The sequence below is a fragment of the Camelus bactrianus genome, chromosome 13, assembly GCF_048773025.1.
Source record: "Camelus bactrianus isolate YW-2024 breed Bactrian camel chromosome 13, ASM4877302v1, whole genome shotgun sequence".
Taxonomy (NCBI): Eukaryota; Metazoa; Chordata; class Mammalia; order Artiodactyla; family Camelidae; genus Camelus; species Camelus bactrianus.
Genome location: NC_133551.1, coordinates 64,476,473 through 64,497,833, shown reverse-complemented (window position 1 = coordinate 64,497,833; position 21,361 = coordinate 64,476,473). Strand labels below are relative to the sequence as shown.

The 21,361-nt window shown below is 35.8% G+C and overlaps 1 protein-coding gene across 2 annotated transcripts in view; it reads left to right on the top strand.

Annotated features, from left to right (window-relative positions):
* CDC42 (cell division cycle 42) overlaps positions 1–19,766 on the top strand; it is a 44,469-nt gene extending 24,703 nt beyond the window's left edge. Inside the window, exons 2-6 of one of the 2 annotated variants that reach the window (XM_010957404.3) lie at positions 390–544; positions 3,017–3,089; positions 12,780–12,889; positions 13,014–13,211; positions 18,252–19,766. In XM_010957404.3, coding sequence (XP_010955706.1) covers positions 440–544; positions 3,017–3,089; positions 12,780–12,889; positions 13,014–13,211; positions 18,252–18,341 — 576 coding nt within the window. In that variant the 5' untranslated portion in view covers positions 390–439 and the 3' untranslated portion in view covers positions 18,342–19,766. Of the gene's footprint in view, positions 1–389; positions 545–3,016; positions 3,090–12,779; positions 12,890–13,013; positions 13,212–16,762; positions 16,951–18,251 lie in introns of those variants that run through there. The other variant, XM_010957405.3, reaches the window with a different exon arrangement.
* Positions 19,767–21,361: the final 1,595 nt, after the last annotated feature.

The following is a 21,361-nucleotide window of genomic DNA, read 5'->3' as shown; positions in this document are numbered from 1 at the left end:
AATGGACCATTCTTTGAAACAGTGGCCTTTGTAGTGCAGTCTAGTACATAAAAATATGTGTACACATGTGGGGGCACATTCAACTGAAGGAAGAGTTGCAGAAAATAACACTTGACACACTACATGGGATTCATTCTGAAATAGCTTCTTTTTCATTATACAAAGAAATATGCTGCTCCTTACATACACTACTTTTGATTTTTTTTAAAAAACACTTAAGTTGAAAACAACCAGGCATCAGAAACGTAGAAAATTGACTCTTATTTGCAAGTCATTATTTCTCTTTTTAGGTTCTTGCACTGAATGAGTGAGCCTGTTGCTAGTTGAAGGAAAAAAAGTACATATATAAGTACAAATAATTAAGAGGAATATCTTTAATCTTTTTGTAGGTCATCATCAAATTTGAAATATTTAAAGTGGATACAAAACTGTTTCAGCAATGCAGACAATTAAGTGCGTTGTTGTGGGTGACGGTGCCGTTGGTAAAACATGTCTCCTGATATCCTACACAACAAACAAATTTCCATCTGAGTATGTACCGACTGTAAGTATAAAGCTTTCATCTGTTAATGAAATGTATTATAAGTTGATATCCTTTTGAAAACTTTCTCTGTGTGTACTGAATTTTTTCTGTTGTCTGCCTTTGTTTCCTGTTTTTAAAGATCTTGACTTCTCATGGGTAAATTATATACACTTTAAAATTAAACAGCTGAAAAATCAGTGGAAAGTCAGAAGGGGTGACACAAGGGTTTGCAAGAAGTGCTTGGAGGCAAAACTCCAATAGACAAGATTCTAAAGAGTGGTGGTCTCAGTTTGGAGAAGTATGCCCTACATCTTGGAATGAGGTGACTTTTTTTTGATATCTTAGCCAATGATTAATCAGTGCTTGGAGGTCTTTTGGGATGCTTTTGGGGGTCTTTAACTTCAGGGAAAGTAGTTATATGCCTCTAGTTACTCTCTGTAGGGAGTAGAAGGAAGCTTATGTTGTTGTTCTAGCAGTAATGGAGCTCCATAGTGGTTTTCAGGGACAGAGAAGACCTGTTTTTGTTATGAGAACATCAACAGAAGCCTTTGGGGGTTCTCCCCTACAAATGCTTTTTATCACCCCCTTGAAAGAGTAGTGGGAGAATGGGAATAACAGAGATACTGAGGTGAGAGAGAGTTATTTAGAGTAACAGTCATTTGTGAAATAATGTGTTTGGGGATCTAGTGTTTATCCCAGGTTGGTTGACCAATGCAGTGGTATGATTATATTAAACATAGATGTTCAGTGGTGAGAGGGAAGCTAGGGTTGGCCTGACCTGACAACATCCACCTCTGTTAAGTGAGCTGTTTTAGGGGTTAGAAGCACCTATGTATGATTAATATGGGACTAGCATTGTTTGTAAGTAACAAGGAAGAAAATGTATGCATACTTTAGGTTAATCTTCAGAGATGAGAGCATCTTTAAGAGGGTAGCAGGTTAAAGGCTTGGTAATTAAGTTTAATTGTAATTGACAGTCTGTAATGTCCCAGGGCGGATAAGGTGATTGAAGTAGGCCCAGGCTGTAGGAAGAAAGATTAGGCTTCTTGGAGGGGAAGAATTTGAAGATAAAATTGAATACAAAGTCATATTTTTGAGTTGGCCCATTTGGTGAAAGAAGTTCTCAGGTTGAAAGGGACATTTAGGGGACTCACAGAAGTATACCAGTCTTGTAGATCTTGAGTGAGGGCAGCTATCAGAATGTGTCGGTGTCACCATTAAAATTATTTTCTTGTAAACATGATTTCTGAGTCTATTTTATGAGTTTGGTCTTTAGGTGTTCTATTTATAGTGGGCTTATGGGCGTTTTATATATGTTATTTGTATGTGGATCTTTGGGAGAGGGTTAGATATGACTTAAGAAAATAACCTGAATGGTTTGAGAGCTTAACCACATTCTTTACGTATCCTTGTTCTTATTATTAAGGACTGACTTTCATTTAACTATCACCTCCCCCAAGCCCTTGCTTCCATTCCATTCTTGTTTACATTTAAACAAGCTTCCAACAACCGGGTAAAACATGAACCAGAAAATTAGTGTTAGATATCTAAAAGGTTAAGCAGGGCTGATCTTAAAATGTACATCCTTCTTCTGGTTGGAAAGCATTGCTTTTAAATTGTAAATTAATTCAGAGGAATCCATGAATTAGTGTTGTATCTTTTTTTCATTTAGCACCATCACCTCCCATTTTCACAAGTAACTTATTACAACGAGTATTAGTATATACTGAGTTTCTGATAGGTTTTACAGTCTATTTACAAATAGTATACCCCCTTCACTATCCTTAAAAGAAATATATATGTGTGTGTGTATATATATATATACACACATTATATATATTCCCCCCATATACTATCCTTAAGTATACCCAGTTCAAAGAAGTTATCTTAGGTCATGTGGTTTATATCTCAAAACAGGAATTTTTTTCATGAAATCCCAACAAATAATCTGTCAGCCTTTTCTTGGATACTTTCCTTGAGTACCTTGAGGGAACCTTTATTTCTCTCTAGTGGGCATGTTTGCAACAAGCTGCTCTTGTCTTGAACCCTGAAAAGAAAAAGATTATTGTGGACCTAGGAGATTTTAATTCTAGATTAAAAGGAAGTGATCTATGAAGAAGTAATTTCTTGGAAGTCAGATCGAACACTCAAGCTAAGATAAACTTTAAGCTACTGTCTCAAAAGTTTTCAAACTTAAACAGGGTCATTTTGTATAGCCAGGGGACTTTGCTTCTCTGACACCTGTAACCCTTCTGTGGCTTTTTGTCCAGGCTGCTGGGGTAGAGCAGACTTTCCAGAATGCATCCCTCGTCACTTTTTCCAAGAACCTAATAGGTCATGCAAGGGCTTAGTTTGCAAGGTTGGTGATATGAGAAAGATGGACTAAGGGAGTATTGAGTCTTAGGAAGGAAACATTGTCTTAGCTTAAGAGTTGTCCTTTCCCATTTTGACCATCCCCCTGCACGCTAACAATGTCGTATTTTTGTGTTTCAGGTTTTTGACAACTATGCAGTCACAGTTATGATTGGTGGAGAGCCATATACTCTTGGACTTTTTGATACTGCAGGTGAAAACTTGATGTCTTTTATAATGTTTTGATCTGTAACTATAACACTTGCTGGTGTCTTTTTTGGGACATTTTGGGAAACTAGGATATTAGCAAACCACTTGCCTTTTGTTAATAGTTAGCAAGATTGAATATCTTGATGGTCAATGCTTGACCAAGAGACAGTCTCAAACCTGGAGTGGCAGATAGGCATCTGGAATACGCTGGGTAGATGGAGTGAAAGGAGATCAAGTAGACTGAGAGCAGAGTGTGTTGCCAAGCTGTACTATCACGCTGAAATTTGAAGACTTACTTAGTATGTGTGTCTGTATATTACATGTAGAAGTAGCTTCTTATATTACAGCTTGTTATTGTATACTACATTTGAAAATATTTTGAGGGCAAACCAATTATCTAGCTCACAGTATTGACATTTGTGGTTGACTTTTCAAATTTAAGGAACAAATTATTTTCTTCCTTAAGTATTCCCAATTCCTCACTGTTATTTCCTTCTTGTTTTAACAATGACTGCACATCTTAATTTCTGACTTCCCTCTCTATTGTTTCTGTTATTACCAGCTCAGTTAGCCAAAGAAAATTTTGGAAAGTTATCCTTTTAGTATATTGGAATTCTAACCTTTTCGCTTTTTGTGGATTATCCTCACTGTCTGCCAGCTGACATATTGCTCTTATGGAGCATATTACACTGCCCACTTTGAGGAACTGTCTAGATTTAATTGGGTGGGTGAAATCAAGAGACAGTAGTAAACAGGTTTAGAGTTCAGTGGCTTTCTAGCGGTATTTTAGGCTTTTATAATTTTTAGGAATTAAAAATTATTAAGTGTAATGATGTATTAGAGTAAACTTGGAAAACAGACAAAATAAAATAAGAACCTGCATTTCATGGTAGGTGAGGGATTTTTCTGTGTTTCTATGTACCCTTGGAGGCAGTCTATGCAGAGAGAAGACGATTTATGTCTACTTGGGGTTGAAAATTAATTTTAAATTTTATTTTCAAATTTCACCATTTATTTTTAATAAGACTATGTTTTTTTTTAACATTTTTTATTGAGTTATAGTCATTTTACAATGTTGTGTCAAATTCCATTGTAGAGCATAATTTTTCAGTTATACATGAACATACATATATTCATTGTCGCATTTTTTTCGCTACCATAAGATCTTGTATATAGTTCCTTGTGCTATACAGTATAATCTTGTTTATCTGTTCTACATTTTGAAATCCCAGTCTCTCCCTTCCCACCCGCTGCCCCCTTGGCAACCACAAGTTTGTATTCTATGTCTGTGAGTCTGTTTCTGTTATAAGCCTTTAAATTTTAATCAGTATTTAATTTTTTAGCTTTATTGAAGTATAATACATTCATTTCAAGTGTTCAGCTTGATTATTTTTGCTGACTGTATAGTTGACAATAGTCAAGATACATTACCCAAAAAAGTTCCCTTGTGCCCTTTACAGTCAGTCCCTTCCATTCGCCCGGCCTTAGGCAGCCACAGATGTGTTTTCTGTTGCTGTGCTTTTGCTTTTCTAGGGTTTCATATCAGTGGAACCATACAATCTGTAGCCTTTTTTTGTGTGTTTGACTTCTTTCACTTAGCGTAATGTTTTTGAGATTCATCTGTGTTGTATGTATCAATAGTTTTTATTGCCGAGTAGTACTCCATTCTGTGAGTACAACATAATTTGTTTACCCATTTACGAGTTGGTTGTTTGAGTTCCAGTTTTAAGCTGCTAAGGATAATGGTACTATGAACGTTTGTATACAAATCTTTGTGTGGTCATATTTTATTTATCTTCAGTAAATAGCTTGGGAGTGGGCAAGCCTTTACATTTAGTTGCACAACTTATTAAAGTTTTTATTAAAACAGTCACTTTTAACAAATCATTCTCAAGCTAGCTAAGGGGCCTTTGATTAATACTGGTTTATGTAACTTGGGTTGGTAAGACTTTAATCCCAGTCAGTTTCATTTACAACTGTTAATTTCTTCTAGCACTTTAGACTGCATTTATAAATTTAATGTGTTCAGTTTTTTCTTTTAAGCAATTCAATTTGCTTGACCTGACAAGTGAAACATTCCCAAGTTTTTACATATATAACTTGATAGCTTATGCTTTTCTGTGATTGTTTTATCTTAAACAGTATTATTTACAACTTTCATAAAATTCTTAACATTTTCAACAAAAAGACTGAAGATCAGTTATTCAATTAAACATAAATTGGAATCAGAAAACTAATTTATCATGTTCTTTAAACTTCAAAATGGTGATTGTTTTAAATATAGACACTAAGTATTAAGTAAGAATAGGTTATTCCTAAATGTAACTGAAAATTAACAATAATAATATTTGATTTATTTCATCTCTGTGAATCTCATTAGATTCTGAATATTTCTAAGGATTAAAAGACATTCACTAAGGAAACTTTTTTTTTTTTAAATATCCCAGGCAACTTTGGGGGTTTCCATCTCAACTGGTTGAGAGGTGGAAGAAGATAAGCCAGAGATCTTTTTTTTGACAGGCACTGGAGACCTGGGGCTGTAGGCATCCAGATTGAATCTCTTGTCCTTAACACACCTAACAGGAAACTCTGTATCTTTCTCCAAAAGCCTTAATCTCAGAATCCTGGTTCAAGTCATGCCATTAACTCAATTTTCCTTCTTCTAAAGCTTACATTCACACTGAGATAGCCTCTGACTTCCTTTAACCTGTTGACCATGTTTCGTTGCTTTTATCCTGTTAACAATGTTGCTTTGTTTTGAATTCTTTTTATACTGTTCCTCTCTTTGGCTACAACTCTTATAGATATATTTAAATAATATCATATAAGATCAGAGATAGGGCTCTTCTTCTGTCTCATAGCTTTATTTCTGCCTCTGTGGTCACAACATTAAATTCTTGCTAATGAATTTCCATAGTAACCTTGGTCGTTTTCTGCACATGTTTTTCTCTTGTAGATATAGTTCTAGATTTAGTTTTTTTCACTTAACATGTTTATCATAGGCTCTTTTCTATATTGAATACTTGTTATCCCACCACTAATTCCTTTTTATGTCAATTTTAAGTGTTATTTTTTGTTACAGAGATACAGTTTTACTTACTACAGGAGAAAAATCAAAATATAAATAAACAAAAGGAGAAAATGAAAAAGCCTTTATATTCAGAGATAATCATATCTTCGTGTATGTCCTAAACAGAGCCTTTCTTATACAGTCATTGTATTTATACATAGGGAAAAAAGGATATTATTCTCCTCCAACCCTCATGTACCCGCCTTTATCTCTTAAAAGAAAAACATGGTGATATCTCTTAATGTTGTACTGTGTGTCATAGTCTTCATGGTTACACAGTAGTCTGTTGTGTGGCAGATCACACCACAGTTTGTTTAACTTCTTTTGTTAACATATGTGATCCAGTTTCAGTTTTCTTTCATATTATGATCTTTCCCTGTAGAAACATCTTAATATTTTGACACACATACTTTTTTGTCACTTTTTATCTTGATTTAATTTCAGACTTGCAGAAAAGTTGCTAGTACAAAGAACTCCTTTCTGGATTTACCAGTTCTTAACCTTTTTTGACATTCTCCAGCTGTGTGTGTGTGTGTGTGTGTGTGTATTTTTTTTTTTTTTTGGGACAGGGTAGATGTAATCAGGTTTTTTTTTGTATTGAAATGTAGTTGATTTACAATGTTAGTTTCAGGTGTACATCAAAGTGATTAAGTTATACGTATACATACATATATATGTATTTTCTTCTCAGATTCTTTTCCATTATATGTCATTACAAGAAATTGAATATAGTTCCCTGTAATATACAGTAGGTTCTTGTTGTTTATCTATTTTATATATAGCAATGTGTGTCTGTTAATCCCCAACCCCTAATTTATCCCTCCCCACCCTTTCTCTTTTGGTAACCATAGTTTGTTTTCTATGTCTGTGAGTCTGTTTTTGGTTTATAAATAGAATTTGTATCACTTTTTTTTTAGATTCCACATATAAGTTATATCATATGATATTTGTCTTTTTAAATTTTTATTATTTTTTAACGCAGGTACTGGCAATTGAACCCAGGACCTTGTGCTTGCTAAGCACGTACTCTACCACTGAGCTATATCCTCCCCTCTGCATATTGTTTTTATTTCTAACCCATTTGAGAGTAGGTTGCATACATCATGCCCTTTTATTTCTTAATGCTTTTGCATAGCTCTCTCTCGTGTTTTTTTTTTTTTTTTTCTTTTCTTTTTGTTAGTGGAGAGCTGGGGATTGAACCCAGGACCTTATGTGTACTAAGCATGTCCTCTACCACTGAGCTATACATCCCCCTTCCCCTTCAGTGTATATTTCTTAAGAGCAAGGATATTCTCTTATAGTGTATTTACCAAATTCAGGAACTTTAACATTATTTATATATAACATTTTAAACTTTAACCCCTAGTCAACTTTCTCATTTTGTCAGTTGTCCTAATACGGTTCCTTATAGGAATTTTTCTTACAGGTTCTAACCTAGAATCACACATTGCATGTAGTTGTCACTCTCTTTGGTTAGTATCCTTTAGTGTGGAACCTCAGCCTTTCATGCCACTGGCATTTTTTAAGGAAACAGGCCACTTATAGAATGTTTCTTGGTTTGAGTTTGTCCATTGCCTCATGAATAGCTTCAGGATATGCAGTTTGGTTAGAATGCCAAATTAGTAATATTGTGTCCACCTCAGGGTATCCTTTTGGTAAAAGTAATTTTGATCATTTGATTAAGTTGTTGTCCAGTTTTCCTACTGTATGTTTAGAATTTTTCCTTTTATAGCTAATAATTTGTGAGGAGATACTTTAAAACGGTGTAAGTATTCTATTGTCATTAAATAACACCCCCTCTAGATTTAATAACCACGGACAATTCTTGCCCAAATCAATTTTTCCTACAATGGTTGCAAAATGGGAATCCAGGTGGTAAATATGTTTATTACTACAGAGGTCTCGACAGAGAGAAGACAGCAGAACAGCTGTAAACACACAGTAACAGCACTTGTTCTGCACCACAGTGACTTGTCCTGAATATTGTTCATCTACTAGCGAAGAAAATAACATTAGTCTGGTTAATCTGGATAGTGAGTTTTTGTTGATACCTCCAATTCAGTTCAACTCCGGTAGTCTTCTTTGCCTTCTCCAATTCCATATTTTCATTTCCATTTCTTCTGTAGTTAGAATCTAGGTCCCCTTAAAGATCAGTATATTTACTCACTTTCAGTAGTACACATAAGATAATTTTGGAATTGCTATACCATCCCACTAGGAAAAACAAATATTTAGTAAGAGTTTAAAATTGGTTTGCAGTTCTTTTTTAACTTTGGTCTAATAGCATACAGAGTTCCTTGTTCAAAAGTTACTTGGATTTGTCATCACCCTCCTCCATCCTCCCATTCAATGTGGCTGTGTTAATTTGGAATATGGCTGGGTTCATATATGTTTGCAATTAAATTTGTTTTCCCCCATTCCTCATTTTATTTATATATATACTCTTTTAATTGTTAGGTTCGGTTTTCAGAAAAATCTTCATTTTTGAATTTTAATCATTGTAATCACAATCACGTCAGGCATTACCATGCTAACAGGCAAGAGGAAGGTTAGACTGGGATGCTAGGTAGACCAGTTATCTAGGTAGCTCACAAGTTACTTAGCTGTGTGGAGTTTAATGACCTTGCTATGTAAAATGTTTAAAATACTTTCCTCTCAGAGGTGCTGTGAAGATTCAGTGATAGTCACTTTTAAAAAGTATGTATTTATGATTCATACACTTTACTAGCTATTAAAAAACCCAGCACAGTGACTGGGAATGTGTTTGGTGCACAACTAATATTATTCTCTTCCTTAGCAGATGAATAATGTTCAGAACAAGTGATAGTGGTACAGTTTGACCTGATATAGTGGATTCTGGTTTTTTGTTTCTTTGTTTTTTTAAAAAACTCCTTTCTTTCATTGAGGTTTTTTCTAGTATCTGCCAATCTTCTGCAGTTATTGATCAATTACATTATCAGGGATGACAGTGCTCTCCAGAGAGATATTTATAGCCACCTTGGTCTATAGTGCTGCTATAGAATCTTCCAGACGTGTTTGAACTTAAGATTTGAGTCTTCGGTAAATTCTGCATTAACATGCAATAGTCTAGATTCTTAAAGATGTTATACAGAAAATGGTAGGAATCTCAAGTTCCACAATGTCCCTGTTTGTTTTTGGATTTTTTTTCATGATATAAAAGGTATTATGAAGTTATTTAGGAGTAAGCTTCATAGCACAGATGAAGCAGGGATCACTGAGTGCCATTAAATTTTGAGTAATTGTAGAAAAAAATGTTTAAGTTGTAATCTGTAGTGGTAAATTCTGTGAAACATTTGTTTTCTTCCTGTGTTTATCATGTCTTATCAGAATTCTCTAGAAGTGTTGCTTTTTGGCAGTATTTTTATTTTTTGTACCATGAGATCATTTCAGATTTTTCATATTCACCAGAGTCTTCAGTCCAAACTGACCTTAGTTCCTCTTGAGTTTGAATTTTAAATATGAGATTGTGAGCAAGGGAAAAAACCAGCAACCATGAGATGTGTTCTTGCTTTTTGACAAGTGTTAGAAGTTAAGTGGTGAGCTGGTACACTGATAGAGAAGATGCAATTTAAGACTTGTAGTCAAAACCTGTCTTACACAAGTAGAGTGAAATTTTCTTGATCATGTTGTGTACTGTAAAGGATGCTAAATGCTAGTGCTGCCTCTGCTTTGAGTGAATAATGGCTATTTGTGACATACTTAGAGGATACATTTTAGCTGGATAAATTAAGTTTGGATATTGAAGAATCTTGCACATCTGAGGGGTTATAATCATCCTGTTTCCTTAAATGTAGCACTTGTAGCAGATGTAGATATAAGGTAGCCTACTTTTTGTTTAAAGAACAATTTTCTAATTTTTTTTTTCTCCTTGGGAAAGGAAAAGAAAGATTTTATAGCTTTGAGGGCTTGTTCATTGCAAGTAAATGGGCAGACCAATACTGCTTTGAATCTGGTTTTAAAAAAGAATGACTATATTTTGTTTTCTGTCACCAATCCATCTGAATAGAAGGTAGGTTGCATGTAAAACATTAGATATTCATTTAGATGCCCCTAGTGGTGCTCAAGAATAGACTTGGATCTGTTTTTGATGCGGGGGCTGAATCACTAAAAAATGGAGCTTTTTCTAGTCTATGCCAGGCTTAATTTTTGTGAAATATATTCCATTTGAATAGGGACTGGGGCTAAGAAAAGATATGTGAACATCCATACTTTTTACATGGCTTGGTTAACTGTTTCGTCTTATTTTAAAAATTTTTTGTCTTATTGGGGCTTTGGTTGTGATGCCTCAAAGCTTCAACTGTTATTAGAGCTCAGGCAGTTTAGATTGAGAGAATTGTTAAGGAGTTTTGCTGATTTCGTTTTCCTGTAGTCCATTCTATCCTTTTTAATCCATTCTGTGTCTATAATTGTACATTATAATTTAAGAAGTCAGAGTTATACATCTTAGTGCATACCTTTAAATCCTTTGATTCTAACCCTAGCATATCGCTATCGTAAATTTTGGTAAACGCTGGAGGTAATGATGGTGATTTTATTGTTTTGTAACCTCCTTTATTTTTTGTTTGCCTTTTTTTTTTTTTTTTAAGTTTGCAGGGGGAAGGAGGTAATTAATTAGGTTTCCTTTTTTTAGAGGAGGTACTGGGGATTGAACCCAGGACCTCATGCATGCTAAGCATGCACTCTACCACTGTGAGCTATACCCTCTCCCATGTAGCATCCTTTATTTTGACTTCTCCTTTAACCTTCACTTTCTGTAGAGTATTATCCTGACAATGCCTTTATTGTCTACTTATGATGTATTATTTAAATGGCAATAATAGTAACATCTTTATCATATTTTGATAGCTACCCTAAATTCTTATATTCTCTCTCAAGCCTGGCAAAAAAAAAATTCACCAGCATACAAAATATTTAACTTTCCTTTTAAAATTTTTTTTATTGAGGTAAAATATATATAATAAAATTTACCATTTTAACCATGTTTAAGTATACAGTTCCGTGTCATTAAGTACTTAACTGTTCTTTTAATATAAAGGATTTTTGTAGCTCAGTTTAAAAAAAAATCGATTATTGTATTTAATTATTTTTTATTTTGACAGGATGGTGGGGGAGGTAATTAGGTTTATTTATTTTTGGAGGAGGTACTGGGGATTGAACCCAGGACTTGAGCTATACCCTTGAGCTATACCCTTCCCCCGTAGCTCAGTTTTGAAATTGGAATGTTAAATCCTTCATCTGTGACTCCTCCCTTCCCTTCACAGTTTTGGAAATGTTTGAATATTTTTAAACACTTTTTATCTGGAAATAATTTCAAGCCTACAGAACAGTTTCAAAAATAGTACCAGGAGCCCACATGTATCCTTTAACCAGATTTACCGAATTGTTAACATTTTACCCTATTTGCTTTATTTTTCTCTTTCAACATATATGAACATATTTCCCCCCTCCCCTCCGAACTATTTGAGAGTGAGTTGCTATTTAGCCTTGAATAAATATGTATTTCCTAAGAAAAGAGACGCTTGTATAATGTGGTAGTCAACTTCAGGAAATTTAGCATTGATACCATACTCTAATCTAACATCTATATTCCAGTTTTTTCCATTGATCCAAGTCCATTTTTTTCTCTGCTTTTAGTACAGGACTATGCATTGCATTTAATTGTCATGTCTCTTTAGTCTCTTGTAATTTGGATCAGTTCTTCAACCACTTTGTTTTGGTGGGGGAAGGGGGTGTCTTTCATGACATTTTAATAAAATATAAGCCCAGGAATCCTCTTTTCCTCCTCCCCTTATAAAAATGTTCCTCATTTTGGATTTTTGTCTGTTTCTTCGATTAGATACAAGCTATGCTAGCTTGGTTGGAATACTGCCTTAGTGATGTCTTTTCTCAGGGTGTAAATCTACTAGAGGTACATGGTACTCCTCTGCCACTCATTGATGATGGATGGTAACCCTGATCGCTGAGTCAAGGTGATGTCGTTTCTTCACAGTGTAGTTATGTTCTTTCCCTTGCAGTTTATAAGTAATTGTTAAGACCATACAAATAGTCTGTTTTTCATTAAAGTTTCCCCTATATTGATTTAGCACCCATTGATTCTTGTTGAATTATTTTTTTCTATGCATTTTCAGTTTCAGGTACTGGTCTTAACATGTACACATTAACTAAACATGTGAACTTGCTTTGGTAGTCATGATGGGCATTGGATTTTATCAGCTGGGTTTTACTGAGATTTGTTTCCTTAGATGGTTTCACTGTGATTTTTTTCTTAATCAGATCTGAGAAGAATTGATTTTTAGTCATTTCTGTAGCAACAGTTTATTGTTTTTGTTACATTATTCTTGGGTTGCTAATTGGATGCAAAGATTGAAAACTACAAACTAGTAATAAAACAAATAATTACTAATTATTCATTGCTGTTCTAAGGGTCTGAAATATTTTAGCTGAGTGAGAATGTTGTTCAAATTTTTCTGTTACAAAACCATACATTTTATTAGTTGCTTTCTCATTAATGATGCATGCTTAATCTGCTGACTGACTTGTGATTTTAATGCTTTGAGGGCACCAAGATTCAGTTGCTAATTTCTCCAATATTTTCCCCCTTAGGGCAGGAGGATTATGACAGATTACGACCGCTGAGTTATCCACAAACAGATGTATTTCTAGTCTGTTTTTCAGTGGTCTCTCCATCCTCGTTTGAAAATGTGAAAGAAAAGGTGAGTTGATAATATATTCTTGCCCTGAAAAAAAGGTTGTCATTGAACTTCTGTTGGACTTGTAAATAGCTTTGGAGGCTTGTGGATTAATGCAGGCGTATTTTTTAAAATCTCTCTTCTCTAGTGGGTGCCTGAGATAACTCACCACTGTCCAAAGACTCCTTTCTTGCTTGTTGGGACCCAAATTGATCTCAGAGATGACCCCTCTACTATTGAGAAACTTGCCAAGAATAAACAGAAGCCTATCACTCCAGAGACTGCTGAAAAGCTGGCCCGTGACCTGAAGGCTGTCAAGTATGTGGAGTGTTCTGCACTCACACAGGTGAGGACTGTGTGGAGCCCAGTATATATTTACAGTTGAATAATTTCTTAGAGCATATGATTCAGGGGTTATTTCTGACAGTGGTCTGCAGTGCTCAAGAAAGCTGCCCAGGAAGACACTGACCAGCTTCATACTGTATATCCTTCTAGAGGTCTCTGTGTTTATAGAGAAAATTACTCGTCTCTGAGTAAAGCTCTTATGTTCGTGAGCTCCCATGTTGTACTAAATCATTTGTAGTGGTCAAGGACTGTGTTAAAAAAAAAAATACAGGAAAGGTCCAGATTAGCACAAATTTATGAGAGTATATGAATGATTCCCCTCCCTACCTGCTGACTTAAATTTTCATCTAAATATATCTGATCTTTTATTATCAATACTGAGAACTGATGCTATACTATTTCTGGGGTAATTCAACTGGGATAGGAAATTAGTCATAATAATTGAGGCTTTCATATCAGAGAAAGCTGCCTTGGCCATTTCTCAAGTGTGCCTTTATATAGTGCCTCTATTTTTATGTTTTTGGAGGCATTCCTTCCTCATGTGGTTCTCTTCTGTTTCTTCCTGAGTGACTTAATTGGAACTCTTTTCTCAGTTTTTGGGTTTTAAAAAAAAATTTTTTTTAATGGAGGGAAGTAATTAGGTTTATTTATTCATTTTTAATAGAGATACGGGGAACTGAACCCAGGACCTCATTTCTCATAATTTGATGGCAGACTTCAGATTCCGAGGACAGGGAGCAGTGTTAAGAGTATTTGGAGTGAGAGTTGTAACTGACCTATGTGGTTTCATCCTCTCTTCCTGCTTGGTATCATCGACCAGTTTTCCCCTCTGAGTACTGTTCTGGGGGCAAAAGAAGGGATTATGGAAGTGATTAGTATAGGACTCTTTTATTCTGCTGGTATTGGTGCTTTGATGTTTGAACAGTGAGCAAACATGCCTACTTAAAATAAGGCAGGGCTGAAGGGTAGAGATTTCTTATAATTACATCAGATCCACTTATATTTCTGCTGCTAATTTTTCAGGTAATTTTTTTAAGTTAAAAAAACACTATTGGATTCTTGATAATATGTATGCTAAGGTAAATGGTGTATATAGTTACATATTATAAATGTACTAGGTATTTAGTATGTAAGACCTAGACATAATTTAATAATCTCCAGTTTAGCCCTGGGTTGGATATGTAAAGATAACGTTTCTGTTCATAGCTGGATATTTCACAGGATAACTTCAAGGCCTAATTTTATTCTCTCAAATGCAGTTTTCCTTGGCAGTTTAGTTCTGTTGTGAAAGCAGACATTTAAAAGTTGAGATGATTTTACATCTTCTCACACATGGCACTGACTGAGATTTTTAAAAATACCTGATGCTTCTATGTTTTGATACCATCCCAGAACAGAGTGTGTGTATGTGTGGATTGAGAAGGATCTTGTGGAACATTTGTGTCTGATAACTGTTGCATTTTCTCATTCTCTAAATGTGGGTTGCTTTTGGGCGAAATGGAGGCGAGTAGGCCACGGGGACCTAATTTTTGATCACTAATGAAGCTCATTTTAGAAACTTGGATGCTTCCATATAAGATTTTTTACAGTATGGATGGTTTTATATAGTGAGTCACTTTGCAGAGAATAGGAATTTGAAAAGGTCTTAGTGACTACATTTTTTTTTTAACATTTTTTATTGATTTATAATCATTTTACAATGTGTCAAATTCCAGTGTTCACAATTTTTCAGTTATTCATGGACATATACACACTCATTGTCACATTTTTTTCTCTGTGAGTTATCATAACATTTTGCGTATATTTCCCTGTGCTATGCAGTGTAGTCTATTCTACAATTTTGAAATCCCAGTCTATCCTTTCCCACCCTCCACCCCCCTGGTAACCACAAGTCTGTATTCTCTGTCTGTGAGTCTATTTCTGTGACTACATTTTTTTTTAAAACCAGCTTTTGAAGTTTGGAGAAATCACACGAGGAGAGGATAGAACATAGGGTCTCTCGTACCATATTGGGAGCTAGAGCTTTTTAGGACTCCAGATTCTGTTCGTTGGTTCCTCTAAAACTGAACTCTGTATAATCAGATACTGTGATTAAAGCAAAGATTAGTTTAGTCTTGTAGGGGATTAGTTTATCTTTGTCAATAAATAAGCAAGAAAGGATTTGCTTCTTATTAAGGGATGCCCTAGTTTCTAATTGTCATTCTGCACTTTTTCCCTTACACAATTTATTTTCCTTTCTACCTTCCCTCTTTCCACCTTCCCTCTCTCCTTTTATGTTCAATGACCAGAGTTTGTTCCTAGGTGTGTAGAAAGAATTTCAGAGGAACTTTAACTTTCGTTTAGCATTCTACTTTGTAAAGGACACAGAAAGAAGAAAACTTTAACCACTTTGCTTCTTAATTTAAAGTGTTTATTGTTATTTCTCATTTATTTTGTACCTAATGGAATGTGTGGGTGCCAGTCCTCTAAGGTATTATAATGGGGGAGGCTGATAGGGTGGGGACACCTGGGGTAGCCTGGGGCTGGCACTTGTTGCCGAAGCTGTGTTCTGGGACTTGGGGGAAAATCTTTACTTGGGATCCAACTGACCTGAAGAATGTGTGAAACTTCTTTGGGTGGTAAACCTGTGGCTTCAGATTTAGATGAGTTTAGGTGAGTCTGTAGACCTGGTACCAGTACTACTGAGTCACACTGTCACGCTGGAGTTCTGGCTGAGGTGTAAGTGTATTTCTGCATCTTAATCCCTGTAGATCTGAAAATATTCTTTGTTTTCACTCCATGCTTTATGCTCTGATATCCATGCGAACATCTAAAAGCATTGGACTGCTTGCTAAAACTCATTCTCGGACCCCATTCTTTGTTTTCCTATTGGGTGGTGGTTACTTGCTCTAACATTACTGAATAACTGAAGTGTATGCTGTTTCTAGAGTCTGTTCTTTGAACTTTTTCCAGGACAATTAACACTTTTTCTAAATGTCTGAACCTTTTGTTCTGGGAAACTTTTTTACTCTGAAATCCTGATTAATCCTATCCAGATATGTCATTGAATCTAGAAACATGTAGCATGCCTGTTAGTCTGCCATTTGTGTCCTTCAGTTATTCAGGGGGTGAATTCACAGAAGCCTGACATTGCAATAGATTTTGTTCCAAAATGTGTGCGCCTTTCTTATCATTAGAAATAATAGGGAATTCTACAAGGCCTAATTTTTCAGTGCATGTATTTTGTGTTTACATATCCATTTTTCTTTCCTGGCATTTTCATTAAAATGTTGTGATATTAGATTTCAAGGTGGGATTGTTATAGAAGTCAACATGTAACATTTTCATAAAAATTGATTTATGGCTCAGTTAACCTTTTTTGAGGTAAGAAGTTGGTTCATTTATCTACTTTACTGATAATGGGCTTAAGAGCTAGCTTTCTAGCAGTTATTTTTCTTGAGGCACATTGCTTCTGTGAATTCAGCCCATTTAATCCAGACTGCTGTTGTATCTGCTAGTCTTTCTAATCCTCTAACCTGGCTGCTATTCTCTCTCCTCCCCTCTGTCTTGTAGAGAGGTCTGAAGAATGTGTTTGATGAGGCTATCCTAGCTGCCCTCGAGCCTCCGGAAACTCAACCCAAAAGGAAGTGCTGTATATTCTAAACTGTTTTCTCCTTCCCCTCTTTGCTGCTGCTTCTTGTCCCACTACTGTAGAAAGATCGTTTAAATACAAAGGAATAAAACCATCCTGTTTGAAAGCCTCTGCGTCTTTTTACTCACCACCTTAGAGCAACCTCTGTATTAGTTTTTGATCAAGAATGCAATATCTTATAGAATATTTTTTGTGATCAGTAGTCAAGTTGGACTTATTTAACTTTCTGCTGCTTGAGTTGCCTGATGCTCAGAGCTTTTTGGTTTGGATTACTATTGCAAAAGGGAACTTGGTCTGGCATTAAGAATGTCCTCTTGGAGAAAATAAGAAGAGTCTTAAAACACTTCTAGATCCCAGTTCTAGATGGAGAAAATAACATAAACATCATTTTACTCTTATGATCAATTGTTAATTGTAATTGCATGACAAAATTTATGGAAAAAGGGTGACCTGCTAGTAGAGTGTAATGGGGAAGGGAGGATTCTTTTCTGGTTTTCCTTTGTGCAGTGAAACTTTGTGTTGCTGTTGCTTTGGCTGTCTGTGCTGTAGTGGAGTATTTGTCAGTCTGGGGGTGGGAAAGATACTGTACCTGCTACTGCTTTATGAGATCATTTGTTACATTATCTTTTAAGAATAGCATCCATTTTACCAGTTGACTTAAGGTTTGTTAACGTTGAGATGTAAAGCTACCATCTTTATATTTTCCTGCTTCTAATTTTATTGTTGTGAGGGAAACATACAATTGTGGTTACCTTCAAATTTTGAAATTAAAAATATACATTTGTTTGTATAAATGCCTGATGAAGCTTTATTCCTGTTTCACTGACTGGCTGTAGTTTTTCATATGTATCAGGTACCCACATTTTTGCTTCCTTAAATCCCCTTGGTTCTCATTGGTGGGATAAAGGGAGTTCAGAATGAATGTCTTTGCAGCCACTGTAATCGCTCTCTCCATCTTTGCCTGCGCCTTCCATGTAATAAGGATGCCACCGCCCGGTGCCCGACCTCTCAGTCCTGTTCCATATCCGGCTGTTTCATTTGAATGCAGAGCTGCTTACTTGTTTTTATGTAAAATGTTTCAGCAGCACATTACAAAACTCATACTGAATGAGCAAGTGACACATGTGCTTGTTTGCTTCTTGTGACATACATTGGTCTGCAAAAAGCTTTCTCAAAGGACCACTGTCTCGCTCATGAATATCTGCTCCTCCGCTCCTGAATTGCTGGGTCCTTCCAGCGCCCTGCCTGGATGAAACTTGGTGAATTGAAATGATTATGTTGAGACTCAGAGTTGTCTTTAATGTTTCGTTCTTTGCCAACTCCTGGGAGTTTGAATGTTTTAAATTTGATCTTCAACTTTATTATACTGAATATCAGACTGGCCGTTTTTTTCTTTCTACCCCTTTTCAGAAAGGCCTAAAGAATGTATTTGACGAAGCAATATTGGCTGCCCTGGAACCTCCGGAACCGAAGAAGAGCCGCAGGTGTGTGCTGCTATGAACGTCTCTCCAGAGCCCTTTCTGCACAGCTGGTGTCGGCATCATACTAAAAGCAATGTTTAAATCAAACTAAAGATTAAAAATTAAAATTCGTTTTTGCAATAATGACAAATGCCCTGCACCACCCACATGCACTCGTGTGAGACAAGGCACATAGGTATGGCCCCCTTCCCCCTCTGAATACTAGTTAATTTTGAGTAATTGTGTATTGTCAGAAAAGTGATCAGTACTAGTTTTTGTTTTGTCGTTTCAAAAAAAATTATTATTTTTTGTTTAAAAGCAAGGCATGCTTGTAATGACTCTGTAACAGACTAATTTGGGTTGTTGAAGCTGTTCCCAGGTTCCACTCTGGAGAGTAATCTGGGATATCTTAAGTTTTTTTGTTTTTTGTTTTTTTTCCTTTTTGGGCAGGGGAGTGTGTGTGGGGTTTGTTTTTATTAAGTCATGGTTTTTTAATTCATTAACCATTGGACAGCCCTTAAGGGGAGGAGGACGGATTGATTCCACATTCCACTTCCTAGATCTAGTTTAGAAAACATGTTCCCCACCTGGTGCTCTTAGGAAGGAGTATAGTAAACGCCTCATTTAATAATATACTCCTTTTTGAAAGTTGCCTTTTCTCTCCACCCTTGAGTAGGTCCAGTATTTGATGAAACTCGTGAAAGTGGGTGGAACCTGTCTTGCCCCTCCTCTTTTCTAGGATGCACTATATATGTGACTGTGACTTTCAAGGAAATTTGTTTGCCATTTGCTCATTTTTTTTTTTTTTTGAAGTTAATTTCTAACTTCTTTCACTGATAAATGAAGAAAAGTATTGCACCTTTTGAAATACACCAAATGGATTGAGTACGTAATTAAAAAACATTTTTTTCCCTGTCAGTCATTGTCTTAATATGCTTAGCATAGATGTGCAGCTTAATAGTGTATGATATGGTGTTCCTAGAACACAGCTGAAGACCTGGTATATAGAGGAAATCCAAGGGGTGGTGCTAGAAGACAGATGTCTGGGATGATTCACATCCTCTTTCAAGTTACGAGGATGGAGACCTGCTTCATTAAGAAGCTGAGGGTGGGGTGGGGGTGGGGAGAACATTTAACAACTTGGGGACCAGTCAGGGGAATCCCCTTACTTCTGTGTTGCATATGAGGAACCCTAGAGCAGCCAGTTGAGGCTCTCTAGTTTAATAAAAATCCTGGGGAGAGTCTTATGAAGACTCTTCGTAAGTGTTAATAGGGATTTTACCAGCTTATTTTGGTTGCAGTTTCCAATTTTTAAAAATATTAGGTAATCTTCTCTACCCTCCCCAAGTCCTAATTCTTGTAGATTTCATTAGTGTTGAACCAATGCTTTCTCATGTCTCAAGTCTTTGTATATGCCTTCTTTTCAGATGTATTAAACAAAAAACAAACAAAAAACCCTTCACAAGCCAGCCTGGGGGTTGTTATTTTCCCTCCGCCTTTTACTTTTGAGATGTTTAGGGTTGGGAACTTGACTCTTAATTAGCATCAATTTCTAACAAATTTCAGGATAGATTTAAAGCATAAAGGTTTAATGTACTTTATTTCTTTTCTGGAATTCATTTTGAGGTTTTTTTTGCCCCTCCTCATATTCAGGTTTGTGCCTTCTCCCCTCAGTTTGGCAGGTAGCCTGCAAGCTCCTTCTCTTTAGTACCAAGTGGGTTCCTAACAGTTCTTACTGAAGAAATGTTCTGGAAGGTGACTGCTCACATGGTTGGAAGGAAATGGCAGCATACCTCCAATCCATTGATTAGTTGGAAAACAGCTAGTTTTTTCCCAAGTTTTCTGAATCAGTGGTTTTCAGACTTTGTTGCTTAGTAGATTTCAGCTTAAGCAATGATGTATTTAAAAGCTTTCCAGATATTTCCAAAATGCAGCCAAGTTTGAGAACCACTGCTCCTAGGTTAACCTCAAACTGCTTCTATTAGATTTCAGATTCTGTGCTGTGAATTTGAATATGGGACGTATTTTCTTTAGGTGACAAGAATGATTCATTTACCTTAAGGGCACTAAAATAATTTGAGAATCTTAGAAACTAAGAACAGGTAATCCAGTTAATAAGATTGATGACAGTGTAGCCTCTTTTTGGTAGTTCTCTGCATGGAGCTATGTTTGGCGTGATTCCACATTGTATTGGAACTGAGCTGGGCTGGTTGGGAAGGGGTTAGGAAGAGGCAAATTTAAGCTATACTCTTTTAACCAGTTATCTTACTTAATTCTTATTGACCATGCTAGGGAGAGAACCTGGATCATGCTGTGAGCAAGGACTGTGTATCCTTAGTTCTTACTACAGTGGCATATAGGTCCGTCCTGATTAGTGCTGTATTCCTGGCCTAGAGCAGTATTTGACACAATAAGCAGTGGCTCTAAAAATAGTAATTGGATGGGAACTTGGTTTCAAGAATGAATAAATGAAATAAAGGTCACATGATTGTGTCAGTGAATTCTCCATATATCAGAAGAACAATGGTGACAAGAGGACTGATTGAAGCTAACGTTTTTTAATTAAATATTTCCAATTTGACCTCCACATATTAGAAGAACGTGGGTGGCAGATGGATGAAGCTAACATTGTTTTCTGTTTAAACATTGTTTTCTATTTGAGTTAACAAACTTGTCTGTCATCCTTGGCTCAGTGAGTGATACTGCGCAGGGAGTGCGATCTAGAGGCTGGAAAGGGTTATTAAAACAGTCCTTAGCAGACTTAGCTTGTGGCAAAATTTATAATCTTTAGACTGATACAACACTAATCACTATTTTTCTAAAATACCAGTGTTTTACTGAAGGTCTTGGAAATAGTTTCCGTAGTTTGTTAAAGTTGGCGTACTTTGAGCTGGATTTTGTGGCAGTACGGGGAGTATATTCTAAGGGGAAGGAAGGGTTGTAGAATCTAAGGAATGTCTATAATATTTCCTTTACTATAAGATATATTTTTCCTTACATTTTCATATTATAATAAGAATACCTCCTAAAATTCGTATATTGCTTTTTTCCCTGAAAAGT